Genomic DNA, 19,203 nt, shown 5'->3' on the forward strand with positions numbered 1-19,203 from the left:
TCCTGCTCACAGAGAAGCAGCACATCTTGGTAAAGAGTGATCAGATTTATTGTATTGAGTACATATAGGCAATTCTATTGTTCTGTAACAATATAATTTAGGATCAGTCATCTCTGACTTGGTTAAAGTCTCCATAGGGACCTGTTTCCCAGCTTCCTAGACATCATTACTTATGACATTACACTTTCTGAGACTAGTGTTTCTGGAATGGATCTGACCAGAAAATGGATTCCACTCTGAGAACATGTCCATGGCCCCTGGAAGACCATGGAGTTGGAGAAGAGTTAGTTTCTTTGGCCACATATGAGTCCTTCCATCTCGAAACCATGGTGATGATTTTTGTTATAAAAGCTGGTGTTACCAGGAACCACACAATGGTTGACCCAGCATGATCAAGGAACAACTGCCCGCCGTGCCTTGGGGTCGGTGGTGGGTCAACTTGGAAAAAGACGGCCTGGCTTTCAGAACTGCACAGAAGCCTTTCGGACAGTCCTAGCAGGGCCTGCACTCCACACTGCCTTGTCCCCATTCTGGATTCACAGCCCAGGAGGCAATCTCCACGCAGCCCTGGTTAACAGGCTCCTTCTCTTGAGTTACTGCCTCGAAGCAGAGGGCGGAAAGTCCTTGAGTTCCATCTTTTCTGGGTGCACCTCTGACACTTTATTCATCTTGGTGAAGATCCGATTGATCTCTATAAAGGTCTTGGACTTGGTCTCAGGGACAACCAGGAAGATGTAGATGGTGGTGAGAAGACAGATCACGGCAAAAATGATGAAGCTGTAAGCTCCGAGGCCCACCTGCGGGAGGGGAGCGGGTTCACATTTCTGAAAAGGTTCTCACTTTACTGCTCAAGGATTTTTTGCATCTGGGGCCCCCGGGTCACACTTACTTGAATGAACGGGAAGATCAAGCCTACGGTGAAGTTGGAGAGCCAGTGGACGCTGCCCCCCACCATGAAGGCAGCCGGCCGGGAGGACTGCAGGAAGATCTCGGTGATGAGCAAGGCGGGGATGGGACCTGGGGAAGGAGAGGAAGAGCTGTCTTCCTTGTCAGCAGAGCGAGCCCACAAAGGGTCCTGGAGCCCCTTCCCAGGGCAAGGTGCCCGAGGCATCTGGCCCAAGGCGGAGTGGCGCGACGCCAGCACTCCTGGTCCCGTGGAGAAGCAGTGTGAGAAGGCATCTGCAAGAGCTGGGCACGATAGGCGACACCCTGTGACGTCCCTCAAAGGGGCCCATGACCACCTGTCAGGCTTTCTGTGCCAGCTGCACAAAGCAGCGTGTTCCAGCCTGTATGGGCTGTCTTTGCTCTAGTCGTGCTCCACTCAAGCCCCTCTGCCACAAGAACACAGGCAGAGAAGCCATTCGGGGCCACATCCCGCCCTCCCAGGAGCCTCTCTAAGGAGCTCAGGATAGAAGTTTCTAGGGCTTATGGTACAGGAGAGGGGCAATGAAAGCACAGAAGCAGCTCGGGGTACATACTGGGCCCCAGGGCGTGTCCTACGACGTAGGAGATGACGCAGGTGATGCTGATGTAAGGCACCCAGGATGCCGCATCCTGTGCAGGGAGAACAGAGCTGGACCACACCTGGCAAAGTGGAGACCGCCGGGGACAAGAGCACCAGGAATCTTGGTCCCCAGAGGCCAGATGCTCTGCCCAGGGTGGGAGGGCAGGCACCTGGCGCCTCCTTCAACCTGGAGGCTTCCGGAAGATCGGCTGGAAGCAGGCAGTGGGCTGCTGGGGTGGGGGTGGGGGCTGCCCAAGGCATCTGACTCATGGTGATAGAGGAAACACTTTGGCCTTCTTTCCTGACAATGAGCATGAGGGCGCGGGGTGGGTGCCTCCACCCCAGGCCCCGCCGCCTCACCTGCAGAGCCAGGGCAGCCGTCAGCACGCAGCAGGCGGCGAAGCAGATGGAGAAGCCCAGGAGGAGCAGGAATCTCCTCCCCAGGAGCTCCACCACGAACACCTGGAGGGGAAGTTGTGGGGAGAGGGAGGCTCAGGAGCCCCGTGTCCCGCCGGACAGGAAGTCCTGGCCGCCCTGCACACTCCTTCTGAAGGGGCAGCTCCCAGGAGAGCCGGGTGTGCTGTGCACCCACCCACCCGTGTGTGTGTCCTTGGATAGCCAGCAGGCCACTGCACTGCCCAGTCCAGGGGCCCCATTTGTCACATGGTGGCCCTGGCACAGGTAGTGGCCCCCAGGGTAAGATGCTTCCACACGGTGGAAGTTTCTAGAGTGGAGGGTGGGGGTGTCCATTTTGGGGGGCCTTAAGCTGCCCCACCCAAGAAATAGGCTGTCATCTGAGGAGACCCCAGAGGCTAGAGATGAGGGGACCGAGGGCTCCTTCCTCAGCCAAGAGTGTCACTCTCAAGGTGCCCTCCATCCTGGGCGGCCAAAGGGGACTCAGCTCCTGGGGACACTCACGGCGCAGACGGTCATCAACACGTTGACAGCGCCTGTGCCGGCCGTCACATACTGGACATCCTGCTCCTTCACCCCCGCACTCAGGTAGATCTGGTCTGCGTAGTAGTAGATCTGGAAGGAACCCCAGAGGCTGGTGGGGCCGGGGCATCCCCGCCCCTGCCTGCCGCCCCGGCCTCGGCCCTGGCTGCCCCCGTACCGCGTTCACTCCCGACAGCTGCTGGCCGCCCATGAGGACGATGATGGAGACGACCTGCCACCGCAGGGACCTCATGCTGAACAGCTTCCGCACGGAGACGAAGCCCGCCGCCTTCTCGGCCTTGTCCTCCTCTCGGATCTCCTCTATCTCAGTGTCCACGTCGTCCCAGCCGCGCAGCCTCCTCAGCGCTGGGGGAAGGAGCAGAGGGGGCGTTGGGGGTGGACCACGGCATCCCCGGGGCAAGGATGCCGCCACCTCCGTCCCCTTTCCTCATCTCACGGGAAAGCCTTACCGTTTTTGGCTGTCTCTTCATCTTTCCTCTGAATCAGCAGGTACCTGGGGCTCTCGGGGAAGAAGGGCAGGAGGAGGAGCTGCAGCGCCGCCGGGATCCCGGTCACCCCGAGGAGGACGGGCCAGCCTACAAGGAAACCAGTCTTACGGGAGAGCTGGTCCCAACGCCCAGCTCTCAGAGAGGCCCCCCACCCTCAGTCCCCTCCTGCTCCCGTCCCCTCCAGCCCCGGGGACCCCAGCTGGCTGCTCTGGCCCATTATCCTGACTGGCTTTCTTTGGAGCGGGAGCAGGGGCTCTGCGGGCACAGGGCTGTGTCTTTCTCATCCCGTGTCCCCAGCACGTAGAGTGGTGCCTAAGGAATAGTGGGCACTCTAAGTGCTTCCAGAATGGATAGTGATGAGTGACCACCACCACCGATCAGATGGACGACACCGACAACTCTGACCGTGCCACGTGCCGGCGAGAATGAGGGCAGATGGGATGTCTCCACACTGCCGTGTGGACACATGGCATCTTGAGGGGACAGTCTGGCCAGCAGCTAGTGATGCTGGACACCCCACACGCTCTGACCCAGGCATCCTGCTCAGGAGCATGCCCGGGCCCTCGGGACACTGGAAACAGAATGGTCAGAGCAGCACTGATGATCAAAACAAAGCCCAGAAACAAGGCTAATGTCCAGTAGGACAGATACGTAAATCAGGGTTCATTCGTAAGACGGGATTTTACACTGCGATGAAAATGAAGCAAGTCAGGGCAGGAGCCAATCCCACCGACGCAATGTTGGGCGCAATGACCCACACGATAAGGTTCCACTGCATAGAGTGCAGAGACGGGAAATTAACTCTGCCTTGGAGGAAAGGGGTGAAACCGCAGGAGAGAGCAAGGACGTGATGGCTCCTGGGGGTGGGAGACCCGTGCCTGAGGGGCACAGGGGGCAGCGAGCTTCTAGTTCCGGGCCTTTATGGGTGTTCTATCTCACAATAAAAACGGTTAAGTAAGTGAGTAGCTCAGGTCCTTTCTCGGGCCGTGGGTGCCTGACTCGCCCCTTTCCTCTGGGGGCTTGCAGTATGTGGGTGACGACCACGGACGTCTGCCTGCCAGGTGCCAGTCCAACGGCTCCTCCTGCGCAGCCCTTCCCCGTTAGAGCAATATCGTGAGGCAGGTACCGGGATCAACCCCATTTTCACACCTGCAAACACTGAGGGTGGAGGCTGTAGCTCCCTTGTCCAAGATCAGAAGCAAAGCTGAGATTCGAACCCAGACACTGAACCCTGGATCGCTGGCCTCCCGACCTCCTCCCGCCCCTTGGATCTGAATCCAGGGCAGAGCTCATCTGGGTCCTGTTCCATCACCCTTCCTTGCACAGCCTTCAGCAAAAGTGGACGTCCCTGCCATTTGGGCCACTACTGTCTGGCCTCCCGGCCCCACCCCACCCCCTACCCTGAAACTCTTCTTACGAGGTCCTGGAGACCCCTAACTCCCAAGTCTGGACGCCCTGTTCAAGTCCTGGTCCTCTGACTTCTTTGCAGCTTTTGTGCTGTGACTGTCCACCTCCTGTGCCCCTCACTCCCAAAAATTCTCTGACACGATTCTCTTCTGGTCTTCCTCCCTCCCCGCTTCCCTCCTTCTGGTCTTCCTTCCTTCCTTCTTTCCTTCCTCCCTCCCTCCCTCCCTCCCTTCCTTTTTCCTGAGCACCTATTACTGTGCCACGAATTGTGCTGGAGATTCAAAGATGAATATGGCCAAGCCCTGACCTCCACACTCTGTCTAGAGGAAGGTTACCGATGGTCCAATTATGACAACCAAGGGTGGAGGGACAAAGTGGAGTCCACCAGACCACCTGCAGCTCCCTGACCGCACAGAGAGCTTTACGCTTCCGTCCCCTCTGCCCACACCTGGTGTGCTGGTCCTCCATCCCCAGATGCCAGGGCTCAGTGGATGTTTCTGGGACCTGCTGCTTGTTTACATGCCATCACCGGGAGGCAGGAACCTAGCTCCTTCACTCCTGGTCCCAGCTCTTTAAGAGGGGGATTGAAAGGTGGGAGAGATGGTAGTTAAACACGGACCCAGGCCTGCACGACCTGGATTTGTGCCCTAAGGCGACCTTGGACGTGTTATGTTATCCAGCCTCCCTGTGCCTCACGTTCTGCATCTATAAAATGGGTATATAGTAACAGTACATGCTTCCTAGGCTGTCTGGAGGATCAAGTGGACTAACATAAAAGACTCCATGTCTGGCCCATGAAGAGCACTTCATACGCTCTGACTGGTGCTGTTATGAATGGTGATCCCCTTTCAGGGGCTCCAGACCCAAGACAAAGAAAGGGGAGGTCATGCAAAGACAATGACAGTTATGAGTTGCTGTGCACCTACTATGTGCCAGGCCCCGGGCTCTTGGGGAGGGGGTTGTGGTCCCGGAGTTAGGGTCTGGAGTGGACACCAGCCCTGGGGACTCATCACCTCACCCTGGGGGCCGGGTCAAGTGACCTTCTTTCCTGGTCTGTGAAGGGGATGATCATGGGCCCCTGGGCAGCTGCGGGGCTGGGAGGCCCCAGTGAAGCGGTGCGGGAGGCTTTAAGCGCCAAGCCTGGCCCCCAGGTGGCCGTCATTAACATGCCCCGGGCCCCGGGGTGACAGCCACCAAGCTGGCCAAGAGAAAGACAGCAGTGCTTCTGGCTCCCTCAAAGCCACCTCCTCCGTGTCCCAAGAGGGACTAGGGAATGTCAGCCTATCTGTCCCCACCTACTTGTTCAGGCCCGCTCTGTGCAGCTACCACCTCAGCACCGGGGCTCAGGGCCATGCGGGGGCCCCCAGGACAGCCTGTCAGGGAGAAAAGACCAGCTCGCAGGAACGGGCTGGGGGTCTGGAGGCGCCCTGAGCTCACCTTGTTTGTTTGCGAGGATACTCCGGAGACCAAAGATCTGGGCCACCAGGATGCCGATGGTGATGAAGAGCTGGGGCACCACCCCCAGGGCCCCCCTCAGGTTCTTGGGGGCCAGCTCCCCTAAGTACATAGGGACGACATTGGAAGACAGGCCTGGGAGGGGGTTGAAATAAAGACACTGATCAGGAAACACTAGGCTGGCGGGGACAAGCTGTGTCTTCAAACACGTTTCTTCTGACGCAGCAGTCACATTAATGGGGCTGAGAGATTCTCAAAACCGCAGGAGTAAGCAAACACCTCTTTTCAATTCTTAGTCCTTTAAACTTTAAGAGAAAATATTCTGAGCAAAGAAGCTCATGGACAGAGCCCTTGCTTCTGGACTGGTGTCACCTGGGGACACAGGCCACCAGGACCTCAGTCAGGTCTTCCTGGTAAATATTGATTAATCCAATGCCTATGAGCAAAAGCTCTTGGGAAGTGTCAATAATTGTAAGAATGTAAAGGTGTCCTGAGGCCAGAAAGCCGAAGAGCTGCTGACTTGCAGTTCTGCTTGTCTGACAGCAAAGGTCAGGATTCTAAACTGCCATTCTTTATCTATTAGAGCCTAGCATTTCTTTGTTGGAATCAACTCTGAATTGTTGGGACGCTGACAGAAACGGGTCTGCACTTGCCCTCTGCTGACAACTTCCAGGAATTGCCTGTTTTTCATAAAGTCGAGCCCGGCTGCAGGGAAAACCCACAGGAGCCGGGCCGGCCGCCTCGGGGCTCTGACCCAGATGGCGGATAAGCGTCCGGGCGCTCGGGGAAAGCCAGCACGAAGGAGGTTGGCCAGGGGACCCTTCGTTCTCTCCTCGAAGTGGCCTCTTCTCTCTTTGGGAATTTTGCTTTTCCTTTAACTCCTCGACCCTGCAGTTTCTCGCCATTTCCCCCAACACCAGACTTCTTGATGTCTGTTTCTCAAAAACGTGTTCGACCCACAGTACAAAATACAGAAATACATTTTACCTCCAACTTGGTTCTCACATGTAGATAAAGAACTGAAACAGAAGTTTCAAAAGACAGTCCTTACTTTTGCTACCTGTGACACAGTCTACCCCAGTAGGAAAAAAAAAAAAAGAAAACGCTGCTCGCTAAACAGATGACCCCCCACCCCCCCACCCCACCCCCGCCGAGCTGGTCCTGACTTGCAGTATAGAAAACACTGAGGTAAAGGACTGGTTGGAGGGACCCCTCGGATTCTAAGATTCGGTCTTTCAAAGAACAGCTTTCTTCGCAGGAAACTCCACAGTGAAGGTCTGCCTGCTACCCACACACGGCCCCACCACGTGGGGCCTCGGGGTCTATTCACAGCAGAGATGTAGGAACAGCTTGACCCCATGCAGAACCTGCATGCTTCAGACACAGCCGACCGGCCCAGAGCCCAGGCACCCGTTCTCCACCCCCCTCGAGCGGCCTGAACCACAGAACAGTTTACCTGCACATGTTCCCACCAAGAGTCTGGCGACAACGATCATCTCAAACGACTCGGCGACTTTGCTGCACCCCATTAAGACCGCGGGCACGATGGAGAAGATGTTATTGAACAGCAAGGTTCCTTTTCTGCAGAGGACAAAATATCAGTTAGTTCGGCTTAAGGATTCACTCATTGGTTTAACAAATGTTTGTCCACTCAGGAACAGCGGTCGCTGCTGTGTTGTGAGTTTTGCTGTTGACCTAAGACTGACTCAGGTCAAGTGCATGGCCTGGTGTGGGAATATTCTCTGTGGGAGCTAATGTACGTGACCTGATGCAGAGGGCATCAGTGGTGGAGAACAGAGGGGAAGGTTCGCATATTACACTACAGTAGAGGGTTTTGCAACCATAAACTAACATGATTTCAGTGTAATCTTGAAACCCAGACTGGGTAAGGACATTAGAGGAAAGGTTTAGGCCAACCCCACTTAGCCACATAGATGCAAAAATCCTAAATAAATATTAGCAGATCGACTTCAACAGCATACATGAACATCTTGCCCAGTTAAAAACACTATATTAAAGATCACACTGGGGGAAAATATAGGATTATCAATTGAAGCAGCAAAAGAAGTCAATAAAATTTGAAACCCATTATGATTAAAAAAAAAAACCTTAACAAACTATAAAAATGAGGGAACTTACATAAACAGATAAAGGGTATCCCCTAGAAACCGACAACAAACATCAAACTTAATAAACCTTAAAAAGCACTCCCGTTTAAGTCAAGACTCGGGGTGGACTTGGGCCCTGGAGGGTCAGACAAAGGCAGAGGAAGAGCCTCTCTGGAGAGGCGACGCCCATCGGGCGCAGTCAAGGCCCCTGGGGCAGCGCCCTTAGGGAACACACAAGCAAGAGGCCGGACGCACAGACAGCCCAGTGTCAGACCTCAGGATTAGACAGAAGCTACAAAATATGTTTTAAAAGAGTAGTGTCATAAAATAAGGAATCAAAATGGTACTAAAGGAAGAACAAGAAACTATTTAAAACGAAAACTATCCAAAGCAATATCAAAAAAAAAAAAAAAAAAAGACAGATTTTAAAAACAAACGAAAAAAACTTCTTGAAATGAAAAATTTAGTCACGGAAATAAAAAACACGTAGGTGAATTATGGCTGAGGAGAGGACGAATGAATGGAAAGGCATTGAGGAAGTTACATAGAAAGCAACAGAGAGAGAGAGAGAAGATGGGAAATATGAGAGGTTAAGATGTGGAGGATTACAATATCGTTACTCACAATAGCCAGAAGGTGGAAATAACCCAAATGTCCCTCAGTGAATGAATGGATAAGCTAAATGTGGTATATTCATACAAGAGAATGTTATTCAGCTTTAAAAAGGAAAGAAGTTCTGATACGGGCTACAGTATATAAACACCTTGAGGACATTAGGCTAAGTGAGCTAACCCAGCCACAAAAGGACAAACCTTGCATGATTCCATTCATATGAGGTCCCCAGAGTAGTCACATTCACAGAGACAGAAGGTCCAATGGTGACTTGGGGGGAGAGGAGAATGGGGAGTTACTGTTTCATGGGTACACAGTTTCCGTTTTGTAAAAGTTAGAGATGGATGATGGTGATGGTTTCACAACAATGTGAATCCATACACTTAAAAACTGGCTAAAATGGTGAATTTTATGTTACATATATTTTACCACAATTTTTTAAAAATAAATTTTTAAAGAAGTCAATAAAGCAGCAACAACAACACAAACATAGAGGAACCTCCAGAAGAAAGAATATAGAAAATGGAGGAGAGAAAATCTTTGTAGAAAAGATGGCTGAGAACTTTCCAGAACTGATGACAAAGACATGAAACCTCAGGCAAGGAACCACAGTGAGTTTTGAGGTAAATGAATCAGCCATAACTTGCTCATGAAAGGGAAGATGAAACAGTGAAAGGATATCAGTTTTCCTCAAATTAAATGATGCATCCAAAGCAATTCCAAGCAGAATCTTTTTTCAGGGATTTTGGTAAACTGATTTTAAGCCTAACACAGAAGAGTAAAGGAACGTGGATAACTAAGATAAGTTTGATTTTTTACATGGAAAAACATAATATAAAATTAGCTCTCTCTTACCACTTACCCACCATATACAACATAAAATTCCAAATCTCTCTGAGAAAAACAAAGCTGTAAAGTTATTTTTTAAATTATAGAAGACTATCCTTATGACATCGGGTAGGGAAGACTGTCTGAAGACAGAAAAGCAAAAAAAACATAAGTGAGAGTTAAATGTGACCACTTGAATATTTAAAGATTTCATATCAAAAAGATACTACATGTTTGATTAAAAAAACAAAACCAAACCAAACAACAACAAAAAGCAGCAGACTGAGAAGATACATGCCTGATAGGGTACAGTGTGAACGTTATTTGCACATGCTCAGAAGTGAAATTTCCTCCCAGCTGTGTCATCTTGGGTAAGTTACAGCACCTCTCTGTGCTGTAGGGCTTTTGTAAGGATTGGAGGAAGTAACATCCCCTAAAAGCACTTAGGACAGAGCCTGGCACGTAGGAACCTGGTATCAATCAATGGTTAGCTGCTACTGAGAGTTAAAAAACACTGACACATCTTTAAGAAAATCGTGGACGGCTGAATAGCACTTATCACATTCTCATGCAGACAGCTGGACTAGCCGCTGTCAGCTCCATCTGCAGACCAGACACCTGGTCCTCAAGGGACAGAGTGTCCTGCAGATCCCACTAAGGTTTGACCGATGTTCTGCCCCCTGGTGGTCAACAGGGAGAACTGCGAGTTCAACACCAACCTCCCAGGAGGACTTAAGGATCCCTCGATCGCTGAACCACATTTTGTGTGGTTTTATTCTCAGATTCTTTTTGAAAATGACTGGAGAAGGAACCGAGGTCTGGCCTTCACCCTTGAGATCACTAGATCTGTGACCGAGAACGGGAACTTGACCTCACCCAGCCTCCATGAGCTCACCCTGGAAGGGAGGGGCTTGGGAGGGAGGAATTCTTAAATTCCGTTCATAACAAGGCTGCCCTCTCCTGCCCATGAAATTTACCAGGGGAATGTGAGGTCTGAAGGATCTTTTTTGGAATCAAATATAGAATCTCGAATGCTTCTAGAATTAGGGGCCGGGATTCAAGCTCTGTCCTTGGCAATTCATGACACTCACAGTAAGCGTCACCTTCAGACCACAACGTTTCACACTGAAGGGGCTGACATTCATCTCAGCCAATTCAGAGCTTCACAGGAATTTAATTTGGGTAAAATTTTGCATGTTACTTGATCCCGAGGTAAAAGAACAGAGTAATTAGTTTGTGCTCATTTAGGAGAAGGAGTTCAAGAACACGAGGCTACAGTCAACCTTGGGCCTGAGTCTTGGCCATGCCATCTGGCGTTTGACTCATCCAAAGACCAAAAGGACGTTTTGGTAAGGAAAACCTCGAGACAAGAGAACTGCAGAAGCGGGAGTGAGTCCTGAGCCCTGAAGCACCCTCTGCTTGTCCCATGTCACTCCAGAGCCTGAGACCCGTCACCCACACCCACCTCCAGCCCTGAAGCCTCATGGCCTAAGTCCCCAGAAGGCACTTGGACAATACCTGGTCTTCTTAAGACCACAGCAGGAAACAAAAATCATCACCGCGGTCACGACCTAGTTTTGCCGTAACAATCTCTGCTCTCGGCCCAGGTTTTCAATGCTGAAGGGGTCTCTGAGTTTCAGTGAGTTGGAAATTCTTCCCTTACCTGCCTAATTTATTCACCAAGGGGCCGACCATGAGGGAGCCCAGGAAGCCTCCGAAGGGGAACATGGACACGGACACAGACCACAGCAAGGTCAAGGAAAACTCGCTCATGTATTCACCAATCCTGTCATAGTAGGTCTCGTTATAAAACGCTTTCATGAGCTGGAGAGCAGAGCAAAACAGAACACCAAATGCATTTGAGCTGGCTTTGCAGAAAGAACAATGTACATTATCAGGCCACCCAATGGGATGACTTGGGCACACGGGTATCCACATTATCAAGTGGAGGAGAGGGAGTGAGGATTAACAGCAATGAGCAGGGGGCACCCAGGGGGAGGGCGCTGAGGCCTCTAAGAGGCAAACTGCCCAGGATGTTTCTAGCGCCAGGAAGGAGTGACTCCAGCCTTCCAATCAAGGAATCAATGTTGGATGACCCCTGCCCCTCCAGATGCCTCTATGGACTGCAAGGCTATGGAAGATCAGAGCCCCCCAGAGCGACCCCCCACCGTGTGTCCAGCCAGGCCTGGCTCTCCATGAGAAGCTGAGGCTTGGGGACCCCATGTATCCCCTGTCCCCATGCCTGCAAGTCCCCTGGGGCCGGGGCTGTGTGTCTCCTGGTGTTTCCAACTCCTTCATGTGAGGCCCCCTCGTGTGTCCCCCGTGTGTGTGCAGTCCCACCCTGGCGGCCACACCTGGGCACCGGCTGCTCCAAACCCACCCTCCTGTTCACTGGGGGCTGTGTCCCACCCACCACAATGACCCACCTCGGCAGGAGAGTTAATAGCGGCCACGTTGTACCCATACTGGAAGGACGACCCAAAGGCAGCGATCAGCGTCGCCAAGGCAAGCACGGGTGTCAGCCTCTGTGGGAGGAGAGATCACGGCGTGAGGTCGGGAAGCAGCCCGGGGTTCCAGGGGACTCCTGATTTACTCAGGTCTTGTGGAAAGACGGCCGAAATGGGGTCTGAAGATCCGAGGTCTTTCACCGGCTCCCTGTCTTGAAACTTACCCTCCACTCACCTTGGGATGACAAAAGTAGGGGGAGCAGGTGACAAAAGGGGGAGTGGGTGCTGTGCCCGGGGGGAAGGCGGGTTCCAGGGCTGCTGCTGCACTGTGTTTTCTAAAGGCAGGGGGTCCGCAAGTACGCACACCGCCACCTCACCCCCTCCACCCCTACCCCCGCAAGTCCCACCTAAATGTAGTACAGGACCAGCTTAGCTCGCCTCCTGAAGCGCTCTGGGTGTTCATTCATTCATTCATTCACTCATTCGTTCAACATACTGTGAGCCAGGCATTGTTCTATGTTCTAGGTACTAGGATATAGTGGAGAGTAAAACAGAGACCCCTCCCCCATAGCTGTTTCTATTGCTTGATTGATTTCTATTGATTAAACTTTCTCCTTTTCTGGGGGGTGGGTGTAGCCCAGTGGTAGAGTGCATGCTTAACACGTGCAAGGTCCTGGATTCAATCCCAGGACCTCCATTTAAGGAAAAAAAAAATCTCTTCTAAGTCTCTTCCCAGTAAATGATTAACTCTAAGTGCAATGGGCGTCTTCATCCCCACTATGGGTGCAACTCTGACGCTCTGCTGTGATGGGTCTTGAGGTCTGAAGTCCTTATCAGGCTGTAGAATCTCTAAGCCTGGATCCCATAATTCACCTTCTGTTCTTTGCTTTCCTACTTAGATTGAAGCCACAGGCACGTTCTATGGACCTGCAGGAATCAGGGCTCAGCCTTGGTGGAAATAGCAGAGATACTTTCACTGACCTTGCTGGTCCGAATGTCTTCAATCTTATGAAACAAAATTCTTGTTAAGGAGGGAAAAGAAAAATTTAACATAAAATTTTCTGTCATTTGAGCCACTGTCGCCCTCCCTTTTAGTGTGTGTGGGTGTCTGCAGTAACCATTAACTAGATCCCCTTAGAAGACACAGGAATGTCTACTTGCAAAAAAGAAAAAAAAAAAAAAAAGAAAGAAAGAAAGGAAGGAAGGAAGAAAGCATTTCTTCCTGGCACTAACAAGACAAATCCTTAGGAGATAACATTCCTTTCTCAATCCTGTAAAGGGTCACAATTACCCACTTCTAGCCTTGTTAGACTGTGTAAACTGTCAATGTGTTACTTTGATGTAAATAAATAACCCTTTGTCTCAAAAATTTACAAACCTGTGCTTTGACTTCTAACAGGTGGAACAGTCCTCAGAGCCTTCCGAAAGACTGTCTCCCAGGTTATAATCCTCAGGATGGCTTGAATAAAAATTTCCATTTCTTTCTTAGATTGACTGCTGATTAATTTTTCATGGACAAAATTCATTAAACAAATGTTTATTGACAGCTGACTGTGATCTGGGTACCAGGCTACAGTCTGGTGAGCCAAACGGCTGCTCTCGAGAAGATTGTGCTCCAATGGGAAAGATACTTTTTTTAACTACATAATAATTTTTAAAGTTTTTTAGAATTCTTATTTTTTATTCAAGTGTAGTCAATATACAACGTTCGTGTCAGGTGTACAGCAAAGCGATTCAGTTCTGCATATACATTTCTTTTCAGATTCTTTTCCATTACTAATTACAAGAAATTGAATATAGTTCCCTGTGCTGCACAGTAGATCCTTATTGTTTATCTATTTTATATATAGTGACGTGTATATGTGAATCCTAAACTCCTAATCTATCTCTCCCTTTCCCCCCGGGTAACCACAGTTTGTTTTCTAAAAACTACATAATAATGTATTAAACTAGAACTGTAGTAAATTCTACGAAGAAAATCCACGGACGTGGTTAAGAAGTGGAGTCAGGAAAGCGACTGAGAGAGGCTGGGGGTTTGGGTAGGGGGAGCGGCTGTGCAGGCGTGAGGAGTGCCAGTTTTGAGGACTATTTAGGAAGGAAAATCAAAGGGTTTGAAACCCTGTGAGAACAATGAAAATCAAACCCACAATATGATACCACATCTCACTCACTAGGATGGTTAAAACCAGGAAGACAGAGAATACTACTAACTGATGAGGATGTGGTGAAAACTGAAACCCTCTCATCTTGCTGATGGGAATGGAAACGGGGCAGCCACCTTGGCAAAGTCTGGTAGTTCCTCAGAAAGTTAAACAGAGTGTAACCATGTGGCCCAGCAATTCTACTCCTAGGCGTACACGCTGGAGGATGAAAACATACGTTCACACAACTTTGATCACAAATGCTTACAGCGGTATTATGCATAATAGCCAAAACATGGGAACAACCCAAATGGCCATGCTGATAAACAAAACATGGGATGCCCGCACAACGGAATATTTTTCGGTCATGAAAAGGAACGAAGCACTGACACCTGCTACAAAGTGGATGAGCCTTGAGAACAGGCTGAGTGAACAAAGCCAGTCACAGGAGACCGTCTATTGTCTGGTCCCATCATCTATGTGAAGTGCCCAGAACAGGCAGATCCACAGAGACAGACGATAAATCAACGGTTGCCTAGGGTTGGGGGAGAAGGGAGGGGGATGGGGGAAATGCAGAGTGATGGCCAGTGGGCACGGGGCTTCTTTCCGGGGTGATGAAAATATTCTAAAATTGATTGTGGGAATGGTTAGACATGTCAGAGGATCGCTGAATTGTATACATGAGTGAATTGTATGATCTGTGGGTTACATTCTCGATAAAGTAACTACATAAAAAAGGCATGGAAGAGAAAGCCAGGGCTCAAGCTTTCTTTTTCTTTCCTTTTTAAAAAAAATTTTTTTGAAGAGTGATTTATTTATTTAGTTAGTTAGTTTTAGGTTTTTTTAGGAGGGGAGGTAATTAGATTTATTTACTTATTTTTCTAATTTTATATATATATATATATATATATATATATATATATAAAATTGAAGTATAATCAGTTTACAATGTGTCCATTTCTGGTTTACAGCACAATACTTCAGTCATATAGGAATGTATATATATTCATTTTCATATTCTTTTTCACCATGTTATAAGATATTGAACATGGTTCCCTGTGCTAAACAGTATAAACTTGTTGTTTATCCAGTTTATATATATTAGTTAGTACATGCAAATCTCAAACTCCCAGTTTATCCCTTCCCATCCCCTTCCCCCTCTGGTAACCAAGTTTGCTTTCTATGTCTGTGAGTCTGCTTCTGTTTTGTAAATAAGTTTGTCTTTTTTTTTTTTTTTTCAGATTCCACATATAAGTGATACCAAATGGTATTTTTCTTTCTCTTTCTGGCTTACTTTACTTAGAATAACATTCTTCAGGTCCATGCATGTTGCTGCAAATGGCATTATTTTATTCTTTTTTATGGCTGAGTAGTATTCCATTGTATAAATATACCACAGTTGCTTTATCCAGTCATCTGTCGATGGACATTTAAGTTGTTTCCATGTCTTGGCTATTGTAAATAGTGCTGCTTTGAACATTGTGGAGCATGTGTCTTTTTGAATTAAGGTTCCCTCTGGATATATACCCAGGAGTGGGATTGCTGGGTCATATGACTGATTGATTGATTTTTAGGGGCCCTGGGGATGGAACCCAGGACCTCATGCATGCTAAGCATGTGCTTTACCACTTGAACTATACCGTCTCCACCTTTTTATTTTTCCTTTTCTTTCCCTCCTTCCCTCCCTCTTCTTTCCTCCCTTCCTTTCTCTCTCTCTCTTTCCTCCCTTCCTTTCTTTCTTTCTTTCTTTCTTTCTTTCTTTCTTTCTCTCTTTCTCTCTTTCTCTCTTTCTCTCTTTCTCTCTTTCTTTTTCTTTCCAGGAGGGGAAAAAAAGAGTTTGGTACTAGGCTGGATTAGGGCATGAGGGAGAGGAAGGGGCCAAAGATGATGTCCAGGTCTCTGGCCAGCTTGTTAAAATGATAAATGGCTCAGTGGCCTCAACACACGAATGAGAGGGGGCCCCTTCTGAGACCAGAGGGGAGCAGTGGCTGTGAGCTGTGCTTTTGGGAGAAACCAGGAGCCACATCTCTCATGCCTACAGTTACCTGGCTTCCTGTTTTTCAAAAGGCTGAAAACATCATGAGACTTTAGTAAAATAACCACCTTCAGGGCTAGCCTTCTGATAGGGTGTGACTCAAGGCTGCTGAGAAGACAGCCCCACCCAAACCATTTCTGTTAAGAATTTGTTTCCAATTTCCATTTCTACCACCAGAGAGACACTCTCGGTCTAAGACTTTTCCTGGCCAGGAATCTCCAATCAGAATGCAAATATCCCCGGAAAAGTGAGTTCCTATGAATCATGGACACTCTAAGTCACTTTATCACAGTATGGAATGAACCCAAAGCTTCACAAACAGACCCTGAGGTCTGAGTGCTGAGGGGAGAGAGGAGAGACAAACGCCCTAACACTTTAAAGCCCAAGGTGCCTCGTTGCTGTGGGGCTTTGGAGCAAGGGATCAAATATTGCCTCTCCTGCTGCTAGCTGTGTGGTCTTAGGCCAGCTACGAAACATCTCTGTGCCTCCATTCCTTCATTTGTAAAATGGGGGCAATGATACTGCTTCTCACAGGATGGATGTGGGGAGTTCATACATGTGAAACACTTAGACGGCCAGCTTGTAGGACATGTGACAAGTGTTACCCACTACATCACAGGTTTGCTATTATTATTAACTATTAACAGTGAGGACCCAGAGGGGAAGTTACTTGCTCAGCAGCACTAAATTGGTTGGTGGCGGAAGCACTCCACAAAAAAACTGTCTTTTCACTTTCTGAAGCGTTTTGGCATTAAAAAAAAAAAAATCCCGTTTTATTTTTTTTCTTTCAGGCCACGAGTCCTATTTTCCTGGCAGAAAGTCACTGATGCACACCAGGTTCTTGCCTTTTCTCTTTACATATGAGGAACCCAAAGACCAGTGAGGCGGTGGTCACAAAGCCAACCCCTGGGGGACAGAGCTGGCCCCTGCCCACTAGCCTGAGCCCCTGGCAACCCAGCCTCTGTGGCCTGAGACAGCCCCTCCCCTTCTCCTCGGCTTCTAAATCCTTCCTGGGGTTCACTTCACATTTGCAGATTCTTACAGTCACTGTCGGAATAGCTCTGTTTTGATGTCTCCCAGGAGACTCAGCACCTATTTACCCAGAGGGGCGGGAACGCCCTCAGGCACCTGGGAAAGGGCAGCCTGCTCCCACCTGGCCCTGGGGGAGGCTTTCTTCCTCGGGGAATCTTGGGGGGCAAGTAGCTGGGATCAGCCCGTACCTTTTGCTTACGACCGTTTAATCATCTCCTTTCAAAAAGTATTTTTTTCAGGGATCACCTCCTGAGGCGTTTCCATTCTGCAGCTGCGCCGGCAGGCACAGCTGGGCGGTGCATTTCTCTTGGAAGAGGGGACACAGACCAGACCAGGGCCTCCCCTGCCCCCCCGGAACTCCTGCATTCTCATTACCTCACAGTTCCTTCTCAATAAAACAGAGGAGCTAACATTTGACCTTGCACTTTCTTGTTCTCATGAGGTCAAACAAGACAATCCCATGTGAAGTTACGCACTGACCCTGATCCCTACAGCAGCCCCTCTCACTGGCGAGAGTGCCGCTGGCATCCAGTGAGTAGCCACCAGGGATGCTGCTACACACCCCACAGCACCCAGGCCAGCCCCTCCAGCAAAGATCCATCAGCCCCAAATGTCGGTAGTGCCCTGCTCTAAAGGATGATTTAAAAAAAAAAGTGATAATATTTAATAGGAACCTGCTCTGCGCCACGTAATTGACATACATTACCTCGCTTAACTGTTCGGGCAGCCCTCTGAGGCAGTATCATCATCATTCCCATTTTATAGATGAGAAAACTGAGGCACAGAGCAGTTAAATCACTTGCCCAAAGTGTGGGGAGGGGGGAAGGGCTAAATTAGGAGTTTGGGATTAATTTATATTCACTACCACACATAAAATAGACAACAAGGACCTACTGTAGAGCACAGGAACTATATTCAGTATCTTGTAATAACCTATAATAGAAAAAAATCTGAAAAAGAATACATATATGTTAAAAAAATAATAACTTGCCCTAGTTCCCACAGCTAGAATAGGATGGAGCAGGAATGAATCCCAGGTATTTCTACCTCTCAAATCTGCTCTTAATCTATAAGCTACAGAGCATGTGTCCAACTTGCCTATGGCAAGGGTCTCATCTCCACGACTGAATAAATAATAATTTGCAAAATAGGTACCTCCCACCATCAACATAAGCAGATGCTGTTGTGATGAATAAAACGCAAATTTCTTAAGTGTTAATAAATTTATATTACCTCTCTGTCCTTATGCATTTTCCTCAATTAAGAGACTCTAAAAGTACAAGGGTAATTATATGGAGGGCAGGGTGGGTGAGGAGAGGTCCGGAAAAATCTTTTGTCTCTAAAAAAATGGAGTCTCATTATCTAAGAGAGAGGAAATCTCTGTTCCAGATTTGTGTTGAATTCAAATCCTGCAACATCTTTTCTGAGCCTATCTTCTTTTCCTGCTGGCTTAGCCACTTACCTATGGAAAAGGTTAGTTAAAATGCTCCGAAGGGGTGGTGGGCACAGGCAATGACGGAGCATGTGCTTAGCATGCACAAGGTCTTGGGTTCAATCCCTGCTGCTTCCATTAAAAAAATTTTTTTAATAAAAATAAAATGCGCTGAAGCCAAAATCAAAACAAATCAAAAAACATCTCACAAGCAACATGTAAGGATTCTGTTGATGGTTTTACAATCCTTTCACCCCAAATTCTTACGGTTAAAGGAGGATGTGACAAATTAGACCTTTGTCTCATCCATTCAGTTCCAGGTACTTTTAAGAGTTGTTCCAGGAGACTGATTCCCAAAGAACCTCTAAATCTACATGTCTCTAAAGCTCTCCTCTCTCTAGTCCCTGTAAGAGACCAGCTGCTGGGTGAACTTGGCGGGGGTAGGTGCCCTCAACGGTCCTCCGGTGCACAGAGCTCCCAAGAGCATCCCCTACAGCGCTGAACAGGTCCTGCGGCGGGGCTGCTCCCCGCTGCCTCCCTGGCCAGCACACTTACCCCGTCCCTCTTGACTGAATCCTGTTGCTCCATCTTTGCTCTGGAAGCGCAGACTGCTGCTTACTTCCCTTCAGCCAAATTAGCAAATGCACTGAATGGCAAGAGAAGACATTCCGGCTGTACTTTGGCCAGGCCAGGTAACAGCCAATAGCATTTTTATAGGCAGTCTAAGGCGGAATAACCCTTTCGGGAACCCAGAGGT

The 19,203-nt window shown here is 49.0% G+C and overlaps 1 protein-coding gene across 4 annotated transcripts in view; it reads right to left on the reverse strand.

Annotated features, from left to right (window-relative positions):
- Positions 1-30: 30 nt before the first annotated feature.
- Positions 31-19,203, reverse strand: part of SLC2A5 (solute carrier family 2 member 5) — a 29,170-nt gene continuing 9,997 nt past the window's right edge. For 2 of the 4 annotated variants that reach the window (XM_014553921.2, XM_032495123.1), the window contains exons 2-12: positions 11,786-11,884; positions 11,023-11,183; positions 7,268-7,392; positions 5,794-5,946; positions 2,911-3,036; positions 2,619-2,806; positions 2,423-2,533; positions 1,865-1,966; positions 1,479-1,554; positions 890-1,017; positions 31-797 (exon numbers count right to left, since the gene is read on the reverse strand). In XM_014553921.2, coding sequence (XP_014409407.1) covers positions 594-797; positions 890-1,017; positions 1,479-1,554; positions 1,865-1,966; positions 2,423-2,533; positions 2,619-2,806; positions 2,911-3,036; positions 5,794-5,946; positions 7,268-7,392; positions 11,023-11,183; positions 11,786-11,884 — 1,473 coding nt within the window. In that variant the 3' untranslated portion in view covers positions 31-593. Of the gene's footprint in view, positions 798-889; positions 1,018-1,478; positions 1,555-1,864; positions 1,967-2,422; positions 2,534-2,618; positions 2,807-2,910; positions 3,037-5,793; positions 5,947-7,267; positions 7,393-11,022; positions 11,184-11,785; positions 11,885-19,001; positions 19,148-19,203 lie in introns of those variants that run through there. The other 2 variants (XM_006178377.3, XM_032495124.1) reach the window with 2 other exon arrangements.

This window comes from Camelus ferus, chromosome 13 (genome assembly GCF_009834535.1).
Source record: "Camelus ferus isolate YT-003-E chromosome 13, BCGSAC_Cfer_1.0, whole genome shotgun sequence".
NCBI lineage: Eukaryota > Metazoa > Chordata > Mammalia > Artiodactyla > Camelidae > Camelus > Camelus ferus.